The sequence below is a fragment of the Neoarthrinium moseri genome, assembly GCF_022829205.1.
Source record: "Neoarthrinium moseri strain CBS 164.80 chromosome Unknown scaffold11_Wmoseri_CBS_16480, whole genome shotgun sequence".
In the NCBI taxonomy this organism is placed as follows: domain Eukaryota; kingdom Fungi; phylum Ascomycota; class Sordariomycetes; order Amphisphaeriales; family Apiosporaceae; genus Neoarthrinium; species Neoarthrinium moseri.
The window spans coordinates 398,298-415,545 of NW_026055125.1; the positions used below are offsets into that span (position 1 = coordinate 398,298).

General features: G+C 53.2%; 7 protein-coding genes across 7 annotated transcripts; 3 read left to right on the forward strand and 4 right to left on the reverse strand.

Moving 5' to 3' along the window:
• Positions 1-674: 674 nt before the first annotated feature.
• On the reverse strand, positions 675-2,469 carry JN550_004256 (uncharacterized protein; the record flags this gene model as incomplete). Its single annotated transcript, XM_049315751.1, has 2 exons — positions 675-1,603; positions 1,671-2,469. 2 exons carry the CDS (start codon positions 2,467-2,469, stop codon positions 675-677), a joined length of 1,728 nt encoding a protein of 575 aa, XP_049173794.1.
• Positions 2,470-6,012: 3,543 nt separating this feature from the next.
• On the forward strand, positions 6,013-7,869 carry JN550_004257 (uncharacterized protein; the record flags this gene model as incomplete). Its single annotated transcript, XM_049315752.1, has 8 exons — positions 6,013-6,135; positions 6,207-6,354; positions 6,420-6,604; positions 6,666-6,773; positions 6,828-7,039; positions 7,135-7,308; positions 7,374-7,441; positions 7,511-7,869. 8 exons carry the CDS (start codon positions 6,013-6,015, stop codon positions 7,867-7,869), a joined length of 1,377 nt encoding a protein of 458 aa, XP_049173795.1.
• Positions 7,870-8,638: 769 nt separating this feature from the next.
• JN550_004258 (uncharacterized protein) lies at positions 8,639-9,472 on the reverse strand (the record flags this gene model as incomplete). Its single annotated transcript, XM_049315753.1, has 1 exon — positions 8,639-9,472. The coding sequence occupies one exon, from the start codon at positions 9,470-9,472 to the stop codon at positions 8,639-8,641; it is 834 nt and encodes a 277-aa protein (XP_049173796.1).
• A 750-nt stretch (positions 9,473-10,222) lies between these two features.
• Positions 10,223-10,718, forward strand: JN550_004259 (uncharacterized protein; the record flags this gene model as incomplete). Its single annotated transcript, XM_049315755.1, has 3 exons — positions 10,223-10,322; positions 10,376-10,574; positions 10,640-10,718. The coding sequence occupies 3 exons, from the start codon at positions 10,223-10,225 to the stop codon at positions 10,716-10,718; spliced, it is 378 nt and encodes a 125-aa protein (XP_049173797.1).
• Positions 10,719-10,728: 10 nt separating this feature from the next.
• On the reverse strand, positions 10,729-12,222 carry JN550_004260 (uncharacterized protein; the record flags this gene model as incomplete). The annotated part of the gene is made up of 1 exon (XM_049315756.1): positions 10,729-12,222. The coding sequence occupies one exon, from the start codon at positions 12,220-12,222 to the stop codon at positions 10,729-10,731; it is 1,494 nt and encodes a 497-aa protein (XP_049173798.1).
• Positions 12,223-12,898: 676 nt separating this feature from the next.
• Positions 12,899-14,641, forward strand: JN550_004261 (uncharacterized protein; the record flags this gene model as incomplete). Its single annotated transcript, XM_049315757.1, has 1 exon — positions 12,899-14,641. The coding sequence occupies one exon, from the start codon at positions 12,899-12,901 to the stop codon at positions 14,639-14,641; it is 1,743 nt and encodes a 580-aa protein (XP_049173799.1).
• Positions 14,642-14,988: 347 nt separating this feature from the next.
• Positions 14,989-17,248, reverse strand: JN550_004262 (uncharacterized protein; the record flags this gene model as incomplete). The annotated part of the gene is made up of 3 exons (XM_049315758.1): positions 14,989-16,575; positions 16,628-17,026; positions 17,087-17,248. The coding sequence occupies 3 exons, from the start codon at positions 17,246-17,248 to the stop codon at positions 14,989-14,991; spliced, it is 2,148 nt and encodes a 715-aa protein (XP_049173800.1).

A 17,248-nucleotide genomic window follows, 5' to 3' on the forward strand; every position in this document is an offset into this window, starting at 1 on the left:
GTGCGTACACCTTTAAATGAGGAACTGTACCATATTATCTTCCGTCGCGCCCGGCGAATCCTTAATTCGTTCCTGGCCACACGCAACTACATGTTCATCATGTGTATCACAGCTCCTGACGGCAACGGCGCTCCACAAGTTCTCACCATTTTCGTCGCCCCTGCGTTATACGAATCTATCTGGCAGCCAATCGTCTGGGCTATCCAGCAATACGTGGATAACCTCCCGTGCCGACTAAGGGTCCAAATGCAGAATATGAATCCCGACCAGGGCTTACTGTGTTGCGATCTGTTTGATCTGCCATGGGATTATTGTCAACTTGGATGATGCCGGCCAGAGACTTTGCTTTACCTCCGACTCATGCCATTGAGTTAGATTAGCTATATCTAGAGAAAAGGGTGGCGTACGAGACGTCGAAGTGAATACTGCGGTATCTCTATCTCTTCAATCCCTGGGAAGCAGGCCATGGGACTTTTCCATTTCGATAACCCCGACGTTGTCCCGGAAAAATGCGTGGGAAAGTAATAACGAGTTTCGCTTATGCAGCACGTTGAATTCAAGAAGTCTTCAGCCAAAGAACAGAGTTGTATCATGCCTTTCTCAATCAATAACAGATGAAGTGTGGCTAGTCTGGAAGAAATCATTCCTAACCATAATTGCGTTCCACAAATCATTTAGGCGAGCCACAAGTCCTGCGGCTCCAACTTCCCCCAAAATCTCTTCAACAATGTCCTTCGCCGAATTTCAAATCCATGATCACTCTCTTCTTCTGACCTCCGCGACAGATAACTACGGGTTGCTCTGAAAAGTCCCAGCCGCGTGTAGGGATCATTAGTCGTCTTACCCTGCAGCAGTATTAAGCCAGCCGGGTCACGCTCAGCATGCGCCACGACCAGTAGACAAACGGGCCGAGGGTATTCGGGGAATTCCCCCGTCTCTATATCAGGATACATCTCGTCGGAGTAGTCGAAGAGCGGGCTGAGTGACTCTCGCGGTAGGTGCTCAGGGTCATAAATTGACGGTTCAGCCCACGAATTGATCTTCTTTGCCCCGTACTCCTGATCCAATAACACTTTCGTGTTGACACGAGCAAGATACCCAAGCACTTTGAGCAGACCAGATTCGGCGGCTCCATACGGAGATTCTGGATGAGTGTGCTGAGCTCGGAAGTCTAGAATTGCAATATCCGCGTCTGCTAATGCTCCAGGATACAGTTTGGCCACAAAATTGCTACCAACTATTCCGTTGAAGCCAGCCCAGCTCCAAGATGGTCCAATGTAACTACTCGAGCGTCCTTGGTTAGAAACGGCCATCCAGAGCAACTCCAAGGGCAGGTTGGACCTCCAATTCCCACACATATATTCATCTTGTAAGTGAGAGGCAAATATCTCGGCGATCCCTGCAACGACTGGCAAACGACCAACGTTGAAGGCGAGTGAACGTGCCGTTGCCATATTGATCAGTCTATACCAGTCTTTTAGACAAGCTGCTCGTCTCTCTAGTGCAGACATGCTTTCTACTGCGTCGGGATCACTTGGAAGACTGGACTCAACGCTTCTGATGAGTGTGCCAACGTGCTCCTTGGTCACATTGTCTGTGACATCTGCGGATAGCTCCACAGTCTCTATAGTTGGTCGAGACATGTACCACCCATCTTGAACATTCCTCACCGTCCTGGCAAATCCAACTCGTCTGCAGCTTCCCGAATTTGAGGGTACGGCGGGAGAGTAGTCGTTCCTGTAGTGTCCAGGCTCTAAGATCCCAAGGCTCAGGTACCTCGTTGTAGTATCGAACCCCTCCCGATAGCTGCTCTTCAAGAGGTGGGACTAGAATCAGACTTCCTTCTGACTGTTTTTTGTCTTGTCGAGAGAGTGGGATCTCGAACACGTAATGTCGCCTCTCTGCTCCAAGTGGAGTTCGATCGGTCAAGAACCCCTCGGCGACGGACGAGGCACGCGACGCCACTATCGTCAGCGCTGCATTTGAGTATATCGTCGTCATCCTGGCGATTTCTTCTGCCTTGTCGTCGCTGCTATCCTGCATGATGCACAAAGCATCAATCCAGATATAGGAGAAGCCCATTTGCTCGGCGGTATGTACTGCGTCTCGAATTGTCGGATCAAATTCGATCAGCGGTTTACCATGCCGTAGGCCGTTCAGGGTAGCCGCGTTCAAGAGTATTTTCTGCGATTTCGGGCCCCAACAATATGACAGCGCGACATAAGGTCTGCGTAGGTTTTCGCTCTCCACAAGTCTTATCAACTCGGGGATGCCTGACGCCTTTCTTATCTCTAGAAGCCGTCGAGGTGAAGATTCAGGTAGATCATGAATGGTACACGCGTGCTCTGAACTACAGCGTTCTAGCCAGGTGTGCCAAAGTGAGAAGGACTTTTCGGAGCCTGGGCGCGTATTGACGGGATAGACTCCAAGTGAGGTTCGCTCATGTTGACTTTCTTTTTCACTCGGCATGGCTCTAGTTAGCAAGCTCTGCGCAGATTTATCATTCGCAGAATTGCTCACCTGGACGTCTGACAGCGAGAAAAGTAACCCAATTCTCGGCGTATTCATAAACTTCCGAACGCACTATGCCCAGTGTGACCCTGAAGCAGATCAGATCTGCGGAGTGTCTAATAAACTCTGTTTTGATTTCTGCAACATCAGGGTCACTTGTTGATTTGGTACGGGATACGCCCTCCCAAAGAATAGCCGTGTCATCAGATACACCAGTCCCAGGCACCTTGTCGTTTTCAGCCGCCAAATCCCCTCGTATTTCTCTCTGAATCTTACGATGTATCATTTCCCAGAACAAACATCCATCGTTCGAATGCTCTTCGATTATAGGGATCCGGACCTCGATAGTTCTGCAGTGCGTTGTGTTCCATTGCGGGGACGGGTTCAAGATCTCACTTAATGAATCCGGCTCTGCAGCACGAATTACGCGGCAATGTTGACATGAGTGGGGTCGACATACTCCATCAGTGACCAGGTCAGCTAATGAGACACAGGACAATGTTACTTCATCCAAACTCCTACTCATCATTGCGGCATTCTGGATAGGGTCAATACTGGATCTTGAAATGCGGAAAAGTATAGTAGCGTATTGAAGTCAGATCAAGGCGGGGTAAAGGTTGCCTTATCATGTCCTAGCATATTTTCTGGCATAAGCAGTACCCGCTTGAGACAGCGGTCAATTAATGTGTATTTGGCCGTAGTCAACAGGTCAGGCACGACAGTCGTCCAGGAAATTGCCACACCGACTTCTACAGTTAGATAATTCAATGCAGCTATTTCACTTCTCTGCCTGTGTAGCGGCAACGTGACAGAATTCCCGTATTATATGTCTGTTATTAGGTTAACATGCAGGAATAATAGCGCCACTACTATATTTCCCGAGAGTTATAGTTACTGGACTGGAGTAGTGCTCCGGAAATATATAGGCCATGCAGCACTTCCTCAGCACGTGGTACAGGCGAGGCGGTACGGAGGCCGCCAAGAGCAGCAGAAACCAAAATGGGCGGACGGGTAAGCCCGCAAGTGTGATCCGCGTCATTCTTTTTGCACCTTTTAAAGCATTTTTGAAGTCGTAGCTTATGAGCCTGGCCCTATTTACACTACCGAAAGCCCAAGAAGGTCTCACCCCTTCTCACGGAGGTGGTAGTTCTATCGTACCGCTCTTCCACGAACTCGGCAGCCTATTGCCACTTCGAGAGACGAATAAAGCTTAAGCGTTATCTGCCTATGTCTCAACAGATATCAGAAGAAAGTGCTAGGCTTGAGCAGTACGAGAAAATGTATCAGAAGTACCGAGATGAGGCTTCGATGCAGCACTGTAGAGTTTGTCAGCGAATCGAGTCGGTACCTCCGATGCGTATGTAATGACGGATGGCACCCTTAGTTTCCTGAATATAGAATATACTTGGGAACTTCCAGGCGAAAACTAACAGTTTCCGGAAGAAATTGTGAGCAATTGATTCGACAATTCAACAGCCATTTGTAATCTCTAGGTGCGTTTTGACGCAATGTCTCCCCATGTCTCGAACCGGTTCCTTCATATGAATATGGTTTCGTAATCAAACGATCAAGTTACCATACATGGACCAAGCTAGGTTGTAATTAGGTTATTAATCTACGCTACCTATTGGAAGCTGCAAATCCGGGTCTAGTTTGAGCAATCTTAGCATTATGAGGCTGGGTCTAGACCCTGGACCGACATCGGAAAGCTTTGTCAGTCCGTGATTGTTCTATTGATAGCTCCGATATGATGTGTTAAAAAATCCCATAAACTGAAACCAGTCTCTCGAATCAATTCATTCATCGGCCATTTTTGTATCAAGTGTCATTGCATGGTCTTTTGGATCCCCATTGAGAGGGTGTAAGGTTCACGCATCAGTCAGCGTGGCCGGTCTTGTGTGTGCTCAGCATTGACGTTATCATTGGACATTTCCCAAGTTGCGAAATGTCGGTGGCGTCTTAAGTAGTGTCCTCAGCCGCGAGATGATACGAGCTAAAAGCTAGATTTCACTATAGCGGAACGTGGTTCGGGTGGAGGCCACCTGTCAGCCCTTCCCAGGGTGCAAGATCAACATTATCAACCTTGGATGGGTGGTTGTCTATGTAGCATCTGATTCATAAACAGTCGGCTGTTGTTCAAGTATGCAAAACATAATTCTTGAATCAGATCTTCTTTTTTTGTCCCTAATATATAGCGACTCAGCGTGGACTTGAGCTTTGCCACACCCACACAGCGGTAGGGGTAAATATACGTCGTGCAGCGCAGTGATCTGCATGCCAGCGTCGGAGGCGCTGATATGCACGAGAGTACTAGGCCTGGCCTGTGGTCTGCCAAAGTGAAGGTAAGTAGCCCACGACAATGGTGCGACGTAGTTAGTTGTGTAGTGAATATTCACCATGTTTTCTCCTTAGCCGAAGAAGACGCCAGGGGCTGCATGCTTTCGGAAGCGGTCTGTGCGGCACATAACACTAGCCCACAACGGTCCGGAGTGCGCTCGACTATACACCGATTGAGACCAATCCTCCGAGAACGCCAAGTGATAGACGGCATCTGAATTCGGGGCGGACTGAAGTTTAATGGGTCCAGACCTGGATGCAGGGCTATTTGGCGCCACTTCCAGTGTTTCTGGCCCGTCTCCTCCCACTAGACGGCGCAATTGACCACCCCGCCTCCCGAAGCTTGACATTATAGAGTAGTGAATCTACCCGCTTGACATTTCTTGGCTCTCAGCAATGGTCCAGCAGGCTCGGGGTGAGTATTGCTTTCAGCCACCTAGACCGTGAGTTCGCACATCATTGGGTGGTGGGCGATTCTTGCCACGACAGCTTCCAAAGCTGGCCAGGAGGCTGGATGCAGCAAGAAGATAGCACATTATCATACATCAAGGTAACTCCTTCATGAAAGAAATATTATATCTATTGAAGATGGCTGAGTGTAGCGCCACCTTCTACTTTCATATCATCGCGAGGGTGGCTAGTATCGACTTGATCCGCTTATCTCTGTTCTCTAATAGAGAACCCCACCACGTGGTATGCAGCCGCTTGGACGTTGAAGAACGACCAGGTGACGGCATACCAGGGATTTGGGAATATTGACCCACCCATCGACTCCAAACCTCCGGGGATTGGCATCGGTTTCGTCTGATACTGGTATAGACACCTCCGATTCACCGATTTCATGATGGCTGTACTGCGGAGAATATCTGTGAACCCCTGGGCTTCCACGGCAGTTTCCCGCCTCTCGATTGTTGAGTCTATCTGGCCGATTATGCACATGCGCAACGGTAGCCCGATGTGCATTGTACAAATCTCCACCAAGAATTATGTATAAGTGGCGGTTACATCCCGCTGACCTTAACGAGATATCCTATACCCTGGTGTTACCACACGTCTATTAAGCCCCTACCAACTGGCGAGCTGGCTCAGCCTCTTACGAAATAATACATCGATCGCCGACTAGCTGGCTCGCTTGCATCTTCCCTACTGCAGGAGTTTAGAGAAATGCTACCTTGGCGAAGGTCCACCGCCCTGGCGGCTTGGGGTGCGTGCCAGGTTGCACTGGGCCAGGCCTCATCACCCGAAGTCAATGCGTCAAACTTTCTGGAGTTACTCCCGGAGTGTGCGGTATGAGAATAACTGCCATAATGCCTTGCGGCTCGGTCAGAACCTCGCTAACACTGTGCTAACCGCCACAGGTAACATGCTATTCCGCCGTTCTTGAATCAGCGAATTGCGCCTTGGACAATGAGCTTCTCTTGGCGGATTGCATGTGCACTAATGGTGCATTGCGGACAAATCTACTTGCCTGCTCCCAAGCTAGCTGCGCACCAGGTGATGGGATCCGTAAGTTGGCTCGTGCAAGCCGCACCTGGACCCGACGAGCAACCTGCTTACACGTTCTATCACAGCTGCGCTTCTGGTCGTGGATGCTATTTGCCAACCGTACCCCAAAGAGTCCCGCGGCACCGAGGCCAACATCGCCGCAGCTCTCACCTTCGTTATTGCGATACCAGTCCTCGTTGCCCGATGTGCCGCGAGGCTCAAGTTTTCACGTAGACTATGGTCCGATGACTACATGTCTATAGCAGCAACCGTACGAGCCCAGCAATGATAACAGCTCTCGACGAGCATCTTGCTAACATGCCTTTGGGCAGGTTTTCTTGCTTGTGCTCGCGATCACGCAGATAATTTCGGTCGAAAAGGGGTTCGGAATGCATCAATGGGAATCCGAAATCGTGGAGAATAGCACCTTTCTTCTGTTGGTGAGCACAACATCCCCGGTAGAGTTCACAAACCGCTGCTAATTTAGAAAAAAGATACTTTTCGTATCGCAGATTCTCTACATCCTCGTCCAATGTATCGCCAAACTAGCGGTTCTCCTCCTCTATCAGCGCATCTTCAGCCTCGGCGCCGCTCGGTGGTTCCGGCTGACCGTCAAGGGGTTCATCGGCTTGAGCTTTGTCATGGCTATACTGTTTACGTTTCTCATACTCTTTCAGTGCTGGCCAGTCCAGGCAGCTTGGGACCTGTGAGTATCTCTAGGATTTGTCTTCGAATCACTTTCAGAATATCAGGTTCTGCAAGCGATCTAAAGAGAATCCCATTGACTTGTTGATTCTGCAGTACCATCCCCGATGCAAAGTGTCTGAACTTCGCACCGCTCCTCTTCGCTGGTTCTTTGGCCGGCATATTAACAGACATAATATTGATCCTTCTGCCGATTACCGAATTGCGCAAGCTTCAGATCAGTGGAAAGAAAAGAATTGGCGTAAGCATTATGTTCGCCATTGCCTTATTGTAAGCCACCCCACCCCGCATCCGTAGCAACACTTTCAAGGACTGACCACTATTTCGTGTTGTAGGGGAGTAGTCGCAAGCGTTGTCCGACTGCAATACCTGGTGCGTCTTAACTGGTCGTACGATCTTTTCTGTGAGTAGCACTCAACTTTGTTCGTGACATCGCGCTGAGATGTCCCCTTGACTAACAACTTCTTCAAAGGGGACGAGATCGATGTCGTTATTTGGAGTCTTATCGAGCTGCTTTGTATTGTCGTCTGCGGAAGCCTCCCTGCACTAAGGCCCTTCATTGGCGCCTTGCTTCCCAAGGTCACTGCAACGTTGCAAAGATCCTCCTGGAGCCTCAAGAGGTCGACCTTTTCTGGCGGGCGCTCTAATGCCGGCAAACCCACTGAGGAGGATGCCAAAGAGCTTGCACCTCGTAGTCCTTCGAGTCCCCTGTCTCTGTATCCACTGCATTCCGTTGGGAGTGATGGAGAATGGACTCAATGGAGTAAGCTCCCGGCGGGCAACACCTCCCCGACATGGCCAAGGCCAGCTAGGCTTCCTAAATCTCTGTAGTAGGTATGCGAGAGGATTTGTGCCAAGATACATTTTACGGCTGCTGCTCGCTAGCTTCTCTTTGAGAAATCAAGCTCATGCAAGCTATAGGGTGCTCATATGCACCGATGACCTGAACTAGATCTAGACTAGAGATTTAAGTGGCCTGTGCCAAATGGATTATGAAGAGTTTCTCCCAACTTGCCGTGATCCTAACTTCCCCGGCTCATGTGGCTCAGATCTGAGTAGGGAGTCTCAGGTCCACATAATGCCACTGTGCTGTCAATAGTTGACCTGATTTCGAGCCTCGAAGCCATGAGCCGGTGCCACTGCTAGCCCGAGATAACCGCATGAACTTTGGGCCAACCGCGACATCCAACGAAAAGGGAACGGGCTCAAGGGTACGGAGCGGCAAGTTTATTAGACGGAGCAAATCGTTACAGGGATATAGACACCACCCACTCCACTGCTCAGCGGTAACATAATACAACAACAGTCCTGTGGTTCTTAGACCAAGCGTGGTCATCATTAGAGTTGATGAAACATCATGATGTTCTTTCCATTCATTCTAGTATTGCTCTTGGCTGTCCTTAAAGACAGACTAGCGGGTATTGACCCAACAGATAAAAGCTCTCTCGTCAGCTTGGCGTCAATATTATCGGCGACGTGGATCGCCCCAGATGGACGGCTTCCACATAATAGAATATCGGTCAATGTAAACGAATCATTCTGACACGCCTCGCTTTTGTCTAACCTCCACAGAGTCTCTGTAGACCGTACATATAAAACTTTACTCATCATCATCCACATCGCTCTCATTCTCTTCCCCTTGTCTGAAAATGGTCTTCTCGCAAAGCTGCAACGTCTTCCGCACGGGTAGGCCCACGACGTTGTCGACGCTGCCCTCGACCTTCTCGACCAGCACCATGCCGGCCATGCCCTGGATGGCGTACCCGCCGGCCTTGTCGACGCCCTCGCGCGTGCGGACGTAGCTCTCGATGACGTCGTCCGGCAGGCCGTCGCTCTCCTTGGCGAAGAAGACCTTGGTCTCCTCGGTGTAGGCGGCGAGCTCGTAGCCGGGGTGGGTGGCGTCGGCCTTGGGCGCGGCGCAGCAGACGGCCGTGAGGACCTTGTGGAAGCGCGTGTCCCGGAGGTGCTTCAGCATCTTGATATGGGCCTGTTCGCTCGGGGGCTTCTCGAGGACGCGGCCGTCACGCGTGACGATGACAGTGTCGGCGGCGATGACGATGTCGGGTTCCTTGCCCTCGGCGATGGCGGTGGCGTAGACGTCGAGGCACTTTTGGCGGGCGGTGGCGTTGACATACTCGTAAGGGCCCAGGGCGTCCTTGGGCAGGTTCTCGGGCTTGGTGGAGGGCTGGATCTCGATGTTGGTGATGCCGAGCTGGGCGAGCAGGGCTTTGCGGCGGGGGCTGGCCGAGGCCAGGATGACGCGGTGCGTCTTGAGGTACTTGATGATGGGGACGTCAAGGGGCTGGGGGCCCTTGCGGATCGGGGCCGACTGCCGCAGCGGGATGCCGTGCTCGCGTGCGGCCGTGATGTAGTCCGGCGGAGGGTAGTTCGGAGTCTCCTCCTTGTCGGACTGGAGGGGCGTCTTCTCCGACATTGGGGGCGACGGAAGATGGCACTGTATGGCTCGTTGCTTCTTTCTTCATCTCTTCTCTGGAGTAGGCAACACCAGACCCTAGGAGCGTTGAGCTTGAAGACTGTCCTTCAATTCGAGCAGGCCGACGGACAGTGGTTGCGGTCTGTTGTAGTCATTTGGTGGGGCAGATGCAGGTACGTCACTCCGTCACAAGTAGATCCCCTCCCCTCCCCTCCCCAGGACCCTCCAGTGGCCGGCCCAGGTGGCAGTCAACGCTAAAAACTGGTTCCCCCAGGCCGGCCGGCGATGAAACCTCGACAGATCTGGCAGAGCCGCATCTAGGTCGTCAACTTAGCCTAAGCGTTAGACTGCTTCTGACTCATCACTTTCCATCTCTTATTTTCCCCCTGGCCTGACCTGACCTGGCCTGACCGAGACCGAGTTGTCCTCGGCTTGAGTCCGACCGCGCGCGCAGGGCAGTTTTTTGACGCGCACTCGCTCCAGCTTCCCTTCCTGCCGGCGTCGTCGTCGTCGCCTCTGCAGGGGTTCCACCTCGAGACTAGATCTGGAAAGCGGGGCAGTTTCACATGTGACGACGCCTATCAGACGCTCGTGATGGTCATCTCAGCACTGAACCCCGAACCCAGTTGCGAACGAAGAGCGTAGCGCGCATGCCCCCTGGGGCTGGTCTTTTTTTGACTTGCATCCTTTTACTCTATAATACAATCTCATACGGTGTCGCTTCGGAGCAAACATCAGTGTCCTGCCATTATGTCTTCGAACTCTGGTAGCCCCGGCGCAAACGGTGCCGGAGCGGATGAGAAGCCTCGCTTGACCGAGACGGAAAAGAAGCAGAATCACATCGCGTCAGGTGAGTGCTATCGCCCCCCCAGCCCAGCATGCTGCCCACATGTGCTTGCGCAGAACAAAAGCGTCGCGAAGCCATCAGATCCGGGTTCGACCGGCTGTGCGAGCTGATACCCGGGCTCGAGGGCCAAGGGCGCTCCGAAGGTCTTGTCCTGAAGCGCACCGTCGAGTACATCCGCGAGCAACTCGAGACAAGGCGGCAGCTGGTACAGGAGCGCGAGGCCCGCGGCGAGATAGTGGACGAAAAGCTCAAGGAGTATGTACAATCACCCAGTAGCACATGTCGCCATGGCATTACTAATCACCCACATCCACACCCAGGCCCCTCAAGATCCTCGAGAAACTCGAGGAGGCAGACAAACACAAGGTATTTCAGGAGGGTGATGAGGACGAGTTGTGACCGGCGGCCGCTACTCGTATGAGTCTATCTTGGACTTTAGTAAATCCAATAATTCTTGAGGCGTCATCTCCTTGTGGGACTGGGAGGCTCCTGCGTCCTGATCAAGTCCATTCATCTCGATGGTGACAGTACCTTTACCCAGCTGCCTGGGGCCCACCGTGACAATGACGCCGTAGCCCTTTGCTTTCGCTTCTCGGACTTTGGCGCCGAGACTAGTCTTCCTTTCATCGATGTCGACGGAAATCTGCGTCGCATTGGACACCGGCCCGTCGTCGGTGATCTGCGAGCCCGCGACCCCCAACAGATGGTCACGGGCCGACCTCGCCATATCTAGCACAGGCTCGCTGTCATTGACAGTGAGAATAACCACCTGTCTCGGGTTGAGCCAGAAAGGCCATTTGCCGTTGTAATGCTCGATCAGCAAGGCCATCAGCCTCTCAACGGAGCCAAGTACGGCTCGGTGGATGAGCACGGGGGTAACAGGCCCGGATTCGGCCAGCTTGTCGGCGTCCGCCGTGCTCTCTCCCCTCCGCTCTAGTTCTGGGGCCGGGGCCTGGTATTCTAACTCGAAACGCTTTGGTAGCTGAAAATCCAACTGGATGGTAGCGGTCTGGTGTTCTTTGCCGTCCGAATCCCTCAGGATAATGTCGATTTTGGGACCGTAAAAGGCCCCATCTCCCTCGTTCACGGTCCAGTCCTGCCCAGAGGCGTCGAGTGCCCTTTTGAGGGCGCCCTCGGCTCCTTCCCAATCCTCAGCAGTGCCAATATAGTGATCTGTGGGCCGTGTTGACAAGGTCAGCCGGTAGGGGCCGAGTTTGAAGACCTTGTAAGCGATGCGCACGAAATCCAACGTCTTCTTGATCTCTTCCTCGATCTGCGACGGTCGGCAGAAGATATGCCCATCGTCCTGGTGGAAGCGACGGACGCGGGTCAGTCCACTCAGTGCCCCGGATATCTCATTTCGGTGCAGCGGCGAGAAGTCGGCGTAACGGATGGGAAGGTCTCGGTAGCTTCGCCGCTGAGAGGCGAAGATGAGACAGTGCCCAGGGCAGTTCATGGGTTTGAGGCCGTACTCGTCCTCCTCCCCATTCTCGGCGGTATCCCTTCTCGACGGAGACGTGCTCGTCACGGTGAACATGTCGTCGGCGTAGTTCTCGAGATGACCGGACTTTGCCCAGAGAGCCTTCTTGTAGATGGTGGGAGTGATGACTTCTTGAAAGCCATAACGGATGTACTGCTTGCGGAGAAACTCGACGAGGCGATTGAAGATTCTTGCACCGTTCGGTAGCAGAATAGGCGAGCCGGGGCTATATACCGACGTCGTAAAGAGCTCCTGCTGGACGCCAAGTTGTCGGTGGTCCGCTGTCGGCTTGGGCGGTGTTTGGGTGGTCGCACACGACGCGCAAGCTCTGTGAGGCCATAATCTCCGAGGAGTGTTGGGATTCGCAAGGCCTGAGGTGATGGCCCGAGTCGGGCGTGTCACCGCTATCCTCCGCAGTAACATTCCGTCGTTGCGCCGACTACCAATCCCACGGCAGTTCGTCGTCCAGACTCTCAAGAAAAGCTGCGACAGGCGTTCGAAAGACGACAGCCAGGACGTGTCAAGCTCGTTTCCCCAAGTGGACTAGCGTCTGTGTCGCCTCGTGCCACTAGTGTGCAAAGAGAAAAGCGTTTCCCAGGCAGGCATGACAGGCATGACACGCGGGGGCCATGTGACAGGGATACGCTAGTCACCCGGCGCCTGGACGTCATCTCGATAACGAACGAACGAGTTCCAGCAAGCGACAGCTCGTTCATTCATTCTATTTGCATCTCAACGTCCAGAGGCAACCAGACCCTGCCTATTCGACGCAGGCCGGTCGCGAATACATATACACTAGACTTCATACTTATGAGTCACCGGCTTCCCCTGTGAACGGCAAGCCCCGCAACTGAGGCCAGGGTTTCTGGTAGATCGACATATAAATACGGCTCTCTGCCCTGGACTCAAAAGCCCATCCATCCCTTTCTCGCCACCTGAGCGCGCACGCTTTTTACTGCTCGTACACGGAAGCCTGCATCGCTCAGCCGTCGTAGTTGCTGGATGCTCCACGTGGCTCAGAGGAGGCGGCGAACTTCTTTTGAAGATATGAGAGCCTCCAGAGACAGTTAGCACTGCTATTAGACGCTGCCTAATCATTATGTCACCAAGTAAACAAGACCGGCACGCACGTCTGCCCGTGGAAAGTTCCTGGCGCATGGTCGAGGGGAGCGAGAACGATAGTTTCGATACCTCTATTGTACAAGAACCGTACGACGACGATATCATCATCTCGAGTGGGCCGTCGCAAGGCACCATCTCCTCCCAAGACTTCAGTATAGGGTCTCAGGACAGCATTCGTGACTTTGCCACCAACGCAGACGAGGACCAGGTCATCCTGAGATCTCCATTCCAGCCCTCCTTGGCGTCAACACGTCACGCGTCCGTGGACAAGGAGCTCACACCCGTGCCCGAGTTCTATATGCCCAAGGTAGAGATTGATAGTCCGCGTCGCAGCAACCGGTCATCAAGGACAATACGGCCCCACATGGAGGAGCCGCAAGGGGTTCGCCGAAGAGGCTTCTATCAACAAACGAGTGATACAAGCCCCCAGAAGCGGCAGTACACAGGATACGAGAGGTTGAGGAGATACGATTCCAATGACTCAGCTCAGGGACGTCCTCCTTCTTCGTGGGAGAGGTTCTCTACAGCCGTGCCCGACGCCTTGTTCGAGACGGCCGCCTGGAGTTTCTCGGTTCTAGGCATGGCTCTACGCTATGCAAAATGGCCGCTGGCCTTGGTCTTGGCGGTCTACATGACTATTGGGGCAGGTATGATCGCAAAGAACATGATCACGGACTCCATCTCAACATCGCTTTCGCCATTATGTCGGATTCCAGGAGCATCGTTGCTCGACCTACCATTCTGCCCGGACTTGCCGCCAGTCCCCGGAAAGAATGGGAGTCGCCCAGTCGAGTTTGACGAGCTCATGAACGTCCAGTCCGATTTCGAGAAAGTGCTCGAGAGCTCTGCCTCGGGGGTGTCGTTGCCAATGGAGATGAAGCGGTCCGAGGCAGCCGTGCGCGATCTGCGCACCGTCATCAAGTTCGCGAAGGACCTGCCAGCACGGGAGGAGCTCTTGTACGAATTCGACGGCTACATAAACTCTATGAGGGACATCTCCAACGACCTCCTCACATTCAACACACACGTGGGCAGCGCCGTGGACTCGGTGATCTCGATCAACCGTTGGACATCGCGCTACATCGACTCCATATCGATGGCGCAAGCAGCTCACGACAATGTCCTATCACGATGGACCGACTGGATCTTCTCGCCCTTCCAGCCGGCCGTGTTTGACGAGCGCATGCTTCTTGACAAATACGTGGAGCACACGGCTCTCGTGTCGGACAAGATTGCGAACCTGATCGTTGAGGCCCAAGGCGTCCTGCGACTCCTCACCCAGGCGGAGAATCACCTGCAGCTGATCAATGAGCACGTTGTTCGCAGCGGCAATGATGTCAAGGATAAACAGAGCGAGGTGTTCTGGACGTTGTGGACGCTGGTTGGCGCTAATACTCGCCGGCTGCACAACCTCAGAGCCCAGTTGAGTCTCCTGCGCCAGGTCGAGTCACAGCGGACCTCAGCCGTGCAGCAGCTTGTTGGGCTCGTACATGATCTCGGCGATATTCAGGGCAAGCTGAGCGACCTTCGAGATCGAGTTGCCGCGCCGGAGCTGTTGGCCGACCAAGCAAGCATTCCACTAAGTGTGCACATCGAGACGATCAACGCAGGAGTTGAGCGGTTGGAGACAGCGAGGAGTAGAATCAGAGCGGAGGAGAACGACAGGATTCAACAGGCGCTGGCTAGAGCAAGGGACGATGATCGGTTGATCGACGGATAAATCAGTGCTTGACGATAATGGTGTAGCAATATACATATAGGTATATTCGCTTGGAGTTCTGGAGTTGTCTTGTCCGATTTTGGCCTAAATTTACGTTTCTTTCCACACTCGAGATGCCCCAAGGGGTAAACAGATGTATACCTAGGTCGTCATAGTTTCGTGGGTCGATGAAGGACATACTCTGGAACACAAAGGACCATGAAATTAAACAACTTTTCTCAATGAGATATCCACCAAGATTGTTGTAGGCTTCCTGTGTTGTCTACTATATGAACCGGCGGCGGATACCAGTAGATCCACAGTAACTCCGCCATCGCTACTGCCACTACTGCTACAAACATCGACAATTATCGTCTGACAAAACCTCGCGACTTCAGCAGCTCGGTCATCTTCGTACTGAGGGCTCTGAATTTCTCCTCTTGCTCCCTGTCCCACTTCTCGCTCTGCTTCAGGATCGCGTCGGTATCGTCGGTATCATCGGTGCACTCAACCTCCTTCTCCTGCGCGGCAGGCTGTGTGCGCCGCGCAGGAAGCTGCCTGTCTGGAAAGACCTCGGCAAGCTTCCCCCTGATCGACTCGACCCTGGCATCGGCCTGCTTCGCCCAAGCCCCATCCTCTTCCAGAAACTTCTTGATGCCGTCCGAAATGCCAGCGTCCTCCTCTTGGGTGGGATACTTCACGCAGGGACGAAATGGCAGCGTCGGCAGCACTTGGCCGGTGGTCGTTGTCTGGAGGCCGCCAATGGTAATCTCGAAGAGCATGTGCCGGTCGACCCCAATCTCCTTGGCGATGGCTATGGAGCGTGCCTCCTGCGCGGCGGTGAACGGCCGCTTCTTCTGGTTTATGATCACGGCCCACTCGTCGAACAGGCCAATCGTGTAGTCCCTTGTCCGGATTCGCTCGCGCTCACAGGCGTCGGTCCATACCTTGGTCGCATGGATGCGAGCCTCCCTTCGCTGCGGCTCCAGCTCGAGAGACACGATACGGCTGTCTTTCAAATTGTACTGAGAGCCCATCAAGAGCCGGTGGTGGGGATCTTCACCGTATCTTCGAAGCACGTTGGCCTCCGCTGGATATATGTGTACCTCGTGGCCGACAACGATGTCGCAGTGGGGCGGGCAGTACAACTTGATGATGCCGAAGACGGTGACGTGGTCCAACTCTCCGGCGTTCTCCACGAAGCTAACTTCAGACAGAGCATTGTCAACGTTGGCCGTCTGGTCCGGAGGGTAGTAGAAGCGAATGCCCTTGAATTCGACACACTCCTCCTCATAAGGTGTCAACATGCGGGGGCAATGCCTGCAATGGCGCGGTGCCTGATCGATAGCCTGTTCAAGGTCCGGGAGCGCATTCTGCTTAGCGGGCTCAGGCTTGAAGCAGAACAGGAGGCTGTCGCCACGGAATCTGACCTCCATATCCTCTCTGTAACGCGCTGTTATGTAGCCGCCGGAAGGAAGTGGGAAAGCTGCTACGTGTTGAAGGAGCCCAGGGAAGTCAATCTCGGTGCCGTGGATTTCCGGGGCGGCGTCAGTTGGAAAGTTGACGTGAAAGCCCTTGAGCGTCAAGAGTCTCTCATCCGGGACTGACATGGGGTGAAGGGGCGCTCTGGGGCACGATGCGCTGAAGGTGATCTGTCCGCCGGCCAGAGCGCAGGCAGATTGGCGCGCCGCGATATCCCCCTCGTCGCTCTCTGTGACGGCTGCATGCTGAACGTCTCGAACAAGCTGAACTCCGCACTCGTGATCTTGAATGGTCCAGCCCAGAGGATGTACCAGGGCAACGTATCCTTTGGAGGTTGGAACCCTTGACTTCTTTCTGCCAGCACCAGGGAAGCGGAGTTTGTTATCACTTAGAAGTGTAGGCTTCATTCCGGTGGTAAAATAGATGTTCTTGCCATTGATAGTGACGAAGTTCTGCGCGACATGATCTCTCGCCTAGAGGGACGCAGTCAGTCGAGAACTTTGCCTGTTCCGTATCACCACTTACATTTTTGGAGCTCTCAGCAGGTCTCTCGGCCCTGGTGTTGTCAGCAGAGATAATCTCCTGTGACTTCATGATGATGGCGTGCTCCGCAAACGCCTCGGGGGTCATGGTTTTTGCAAACGTCCATAGCTTACGATCGGAGACCGTGTTGACGTCAAAGCGTTTTGTCTCCCCAACGACCTCTATCTTGTCGAGGATCCCCAGCTCACAAGGGTAGATATGAACCTTGCGTCCTTCGAAAACAATGTCAGTGTGCGGGAGAGGCCATAAGGTCAAGTTTGTGTCCAAGGGGACTGGCAGCTGTGTGCCTTCGAACAGAACATCCGTTGACGTAACGATTGGCGTACGAAGAGCAACAGGGTAGTATATTGTGAGGTCGTTCACGGTGACCCATTTCTCCCACTAGAAGGAAAGGGTGCCATTTCGACAAGCGGCGCGAACCTTGTCAGCGGAGGTGTTGACTGCAGGATCTGCTGGTTCCTCGGCCATCGTAGCTGTATCGGAAATCATCTCGTTCTGGTTGTCGTCCTGGCTATGTTTTGTTGTGTAGTGGGCGATCGTCAAGCCATCCACCGAAGTCGAGGTGAATTGTGTTTGACTTGAGGCAGAACGCGGGATCCACAT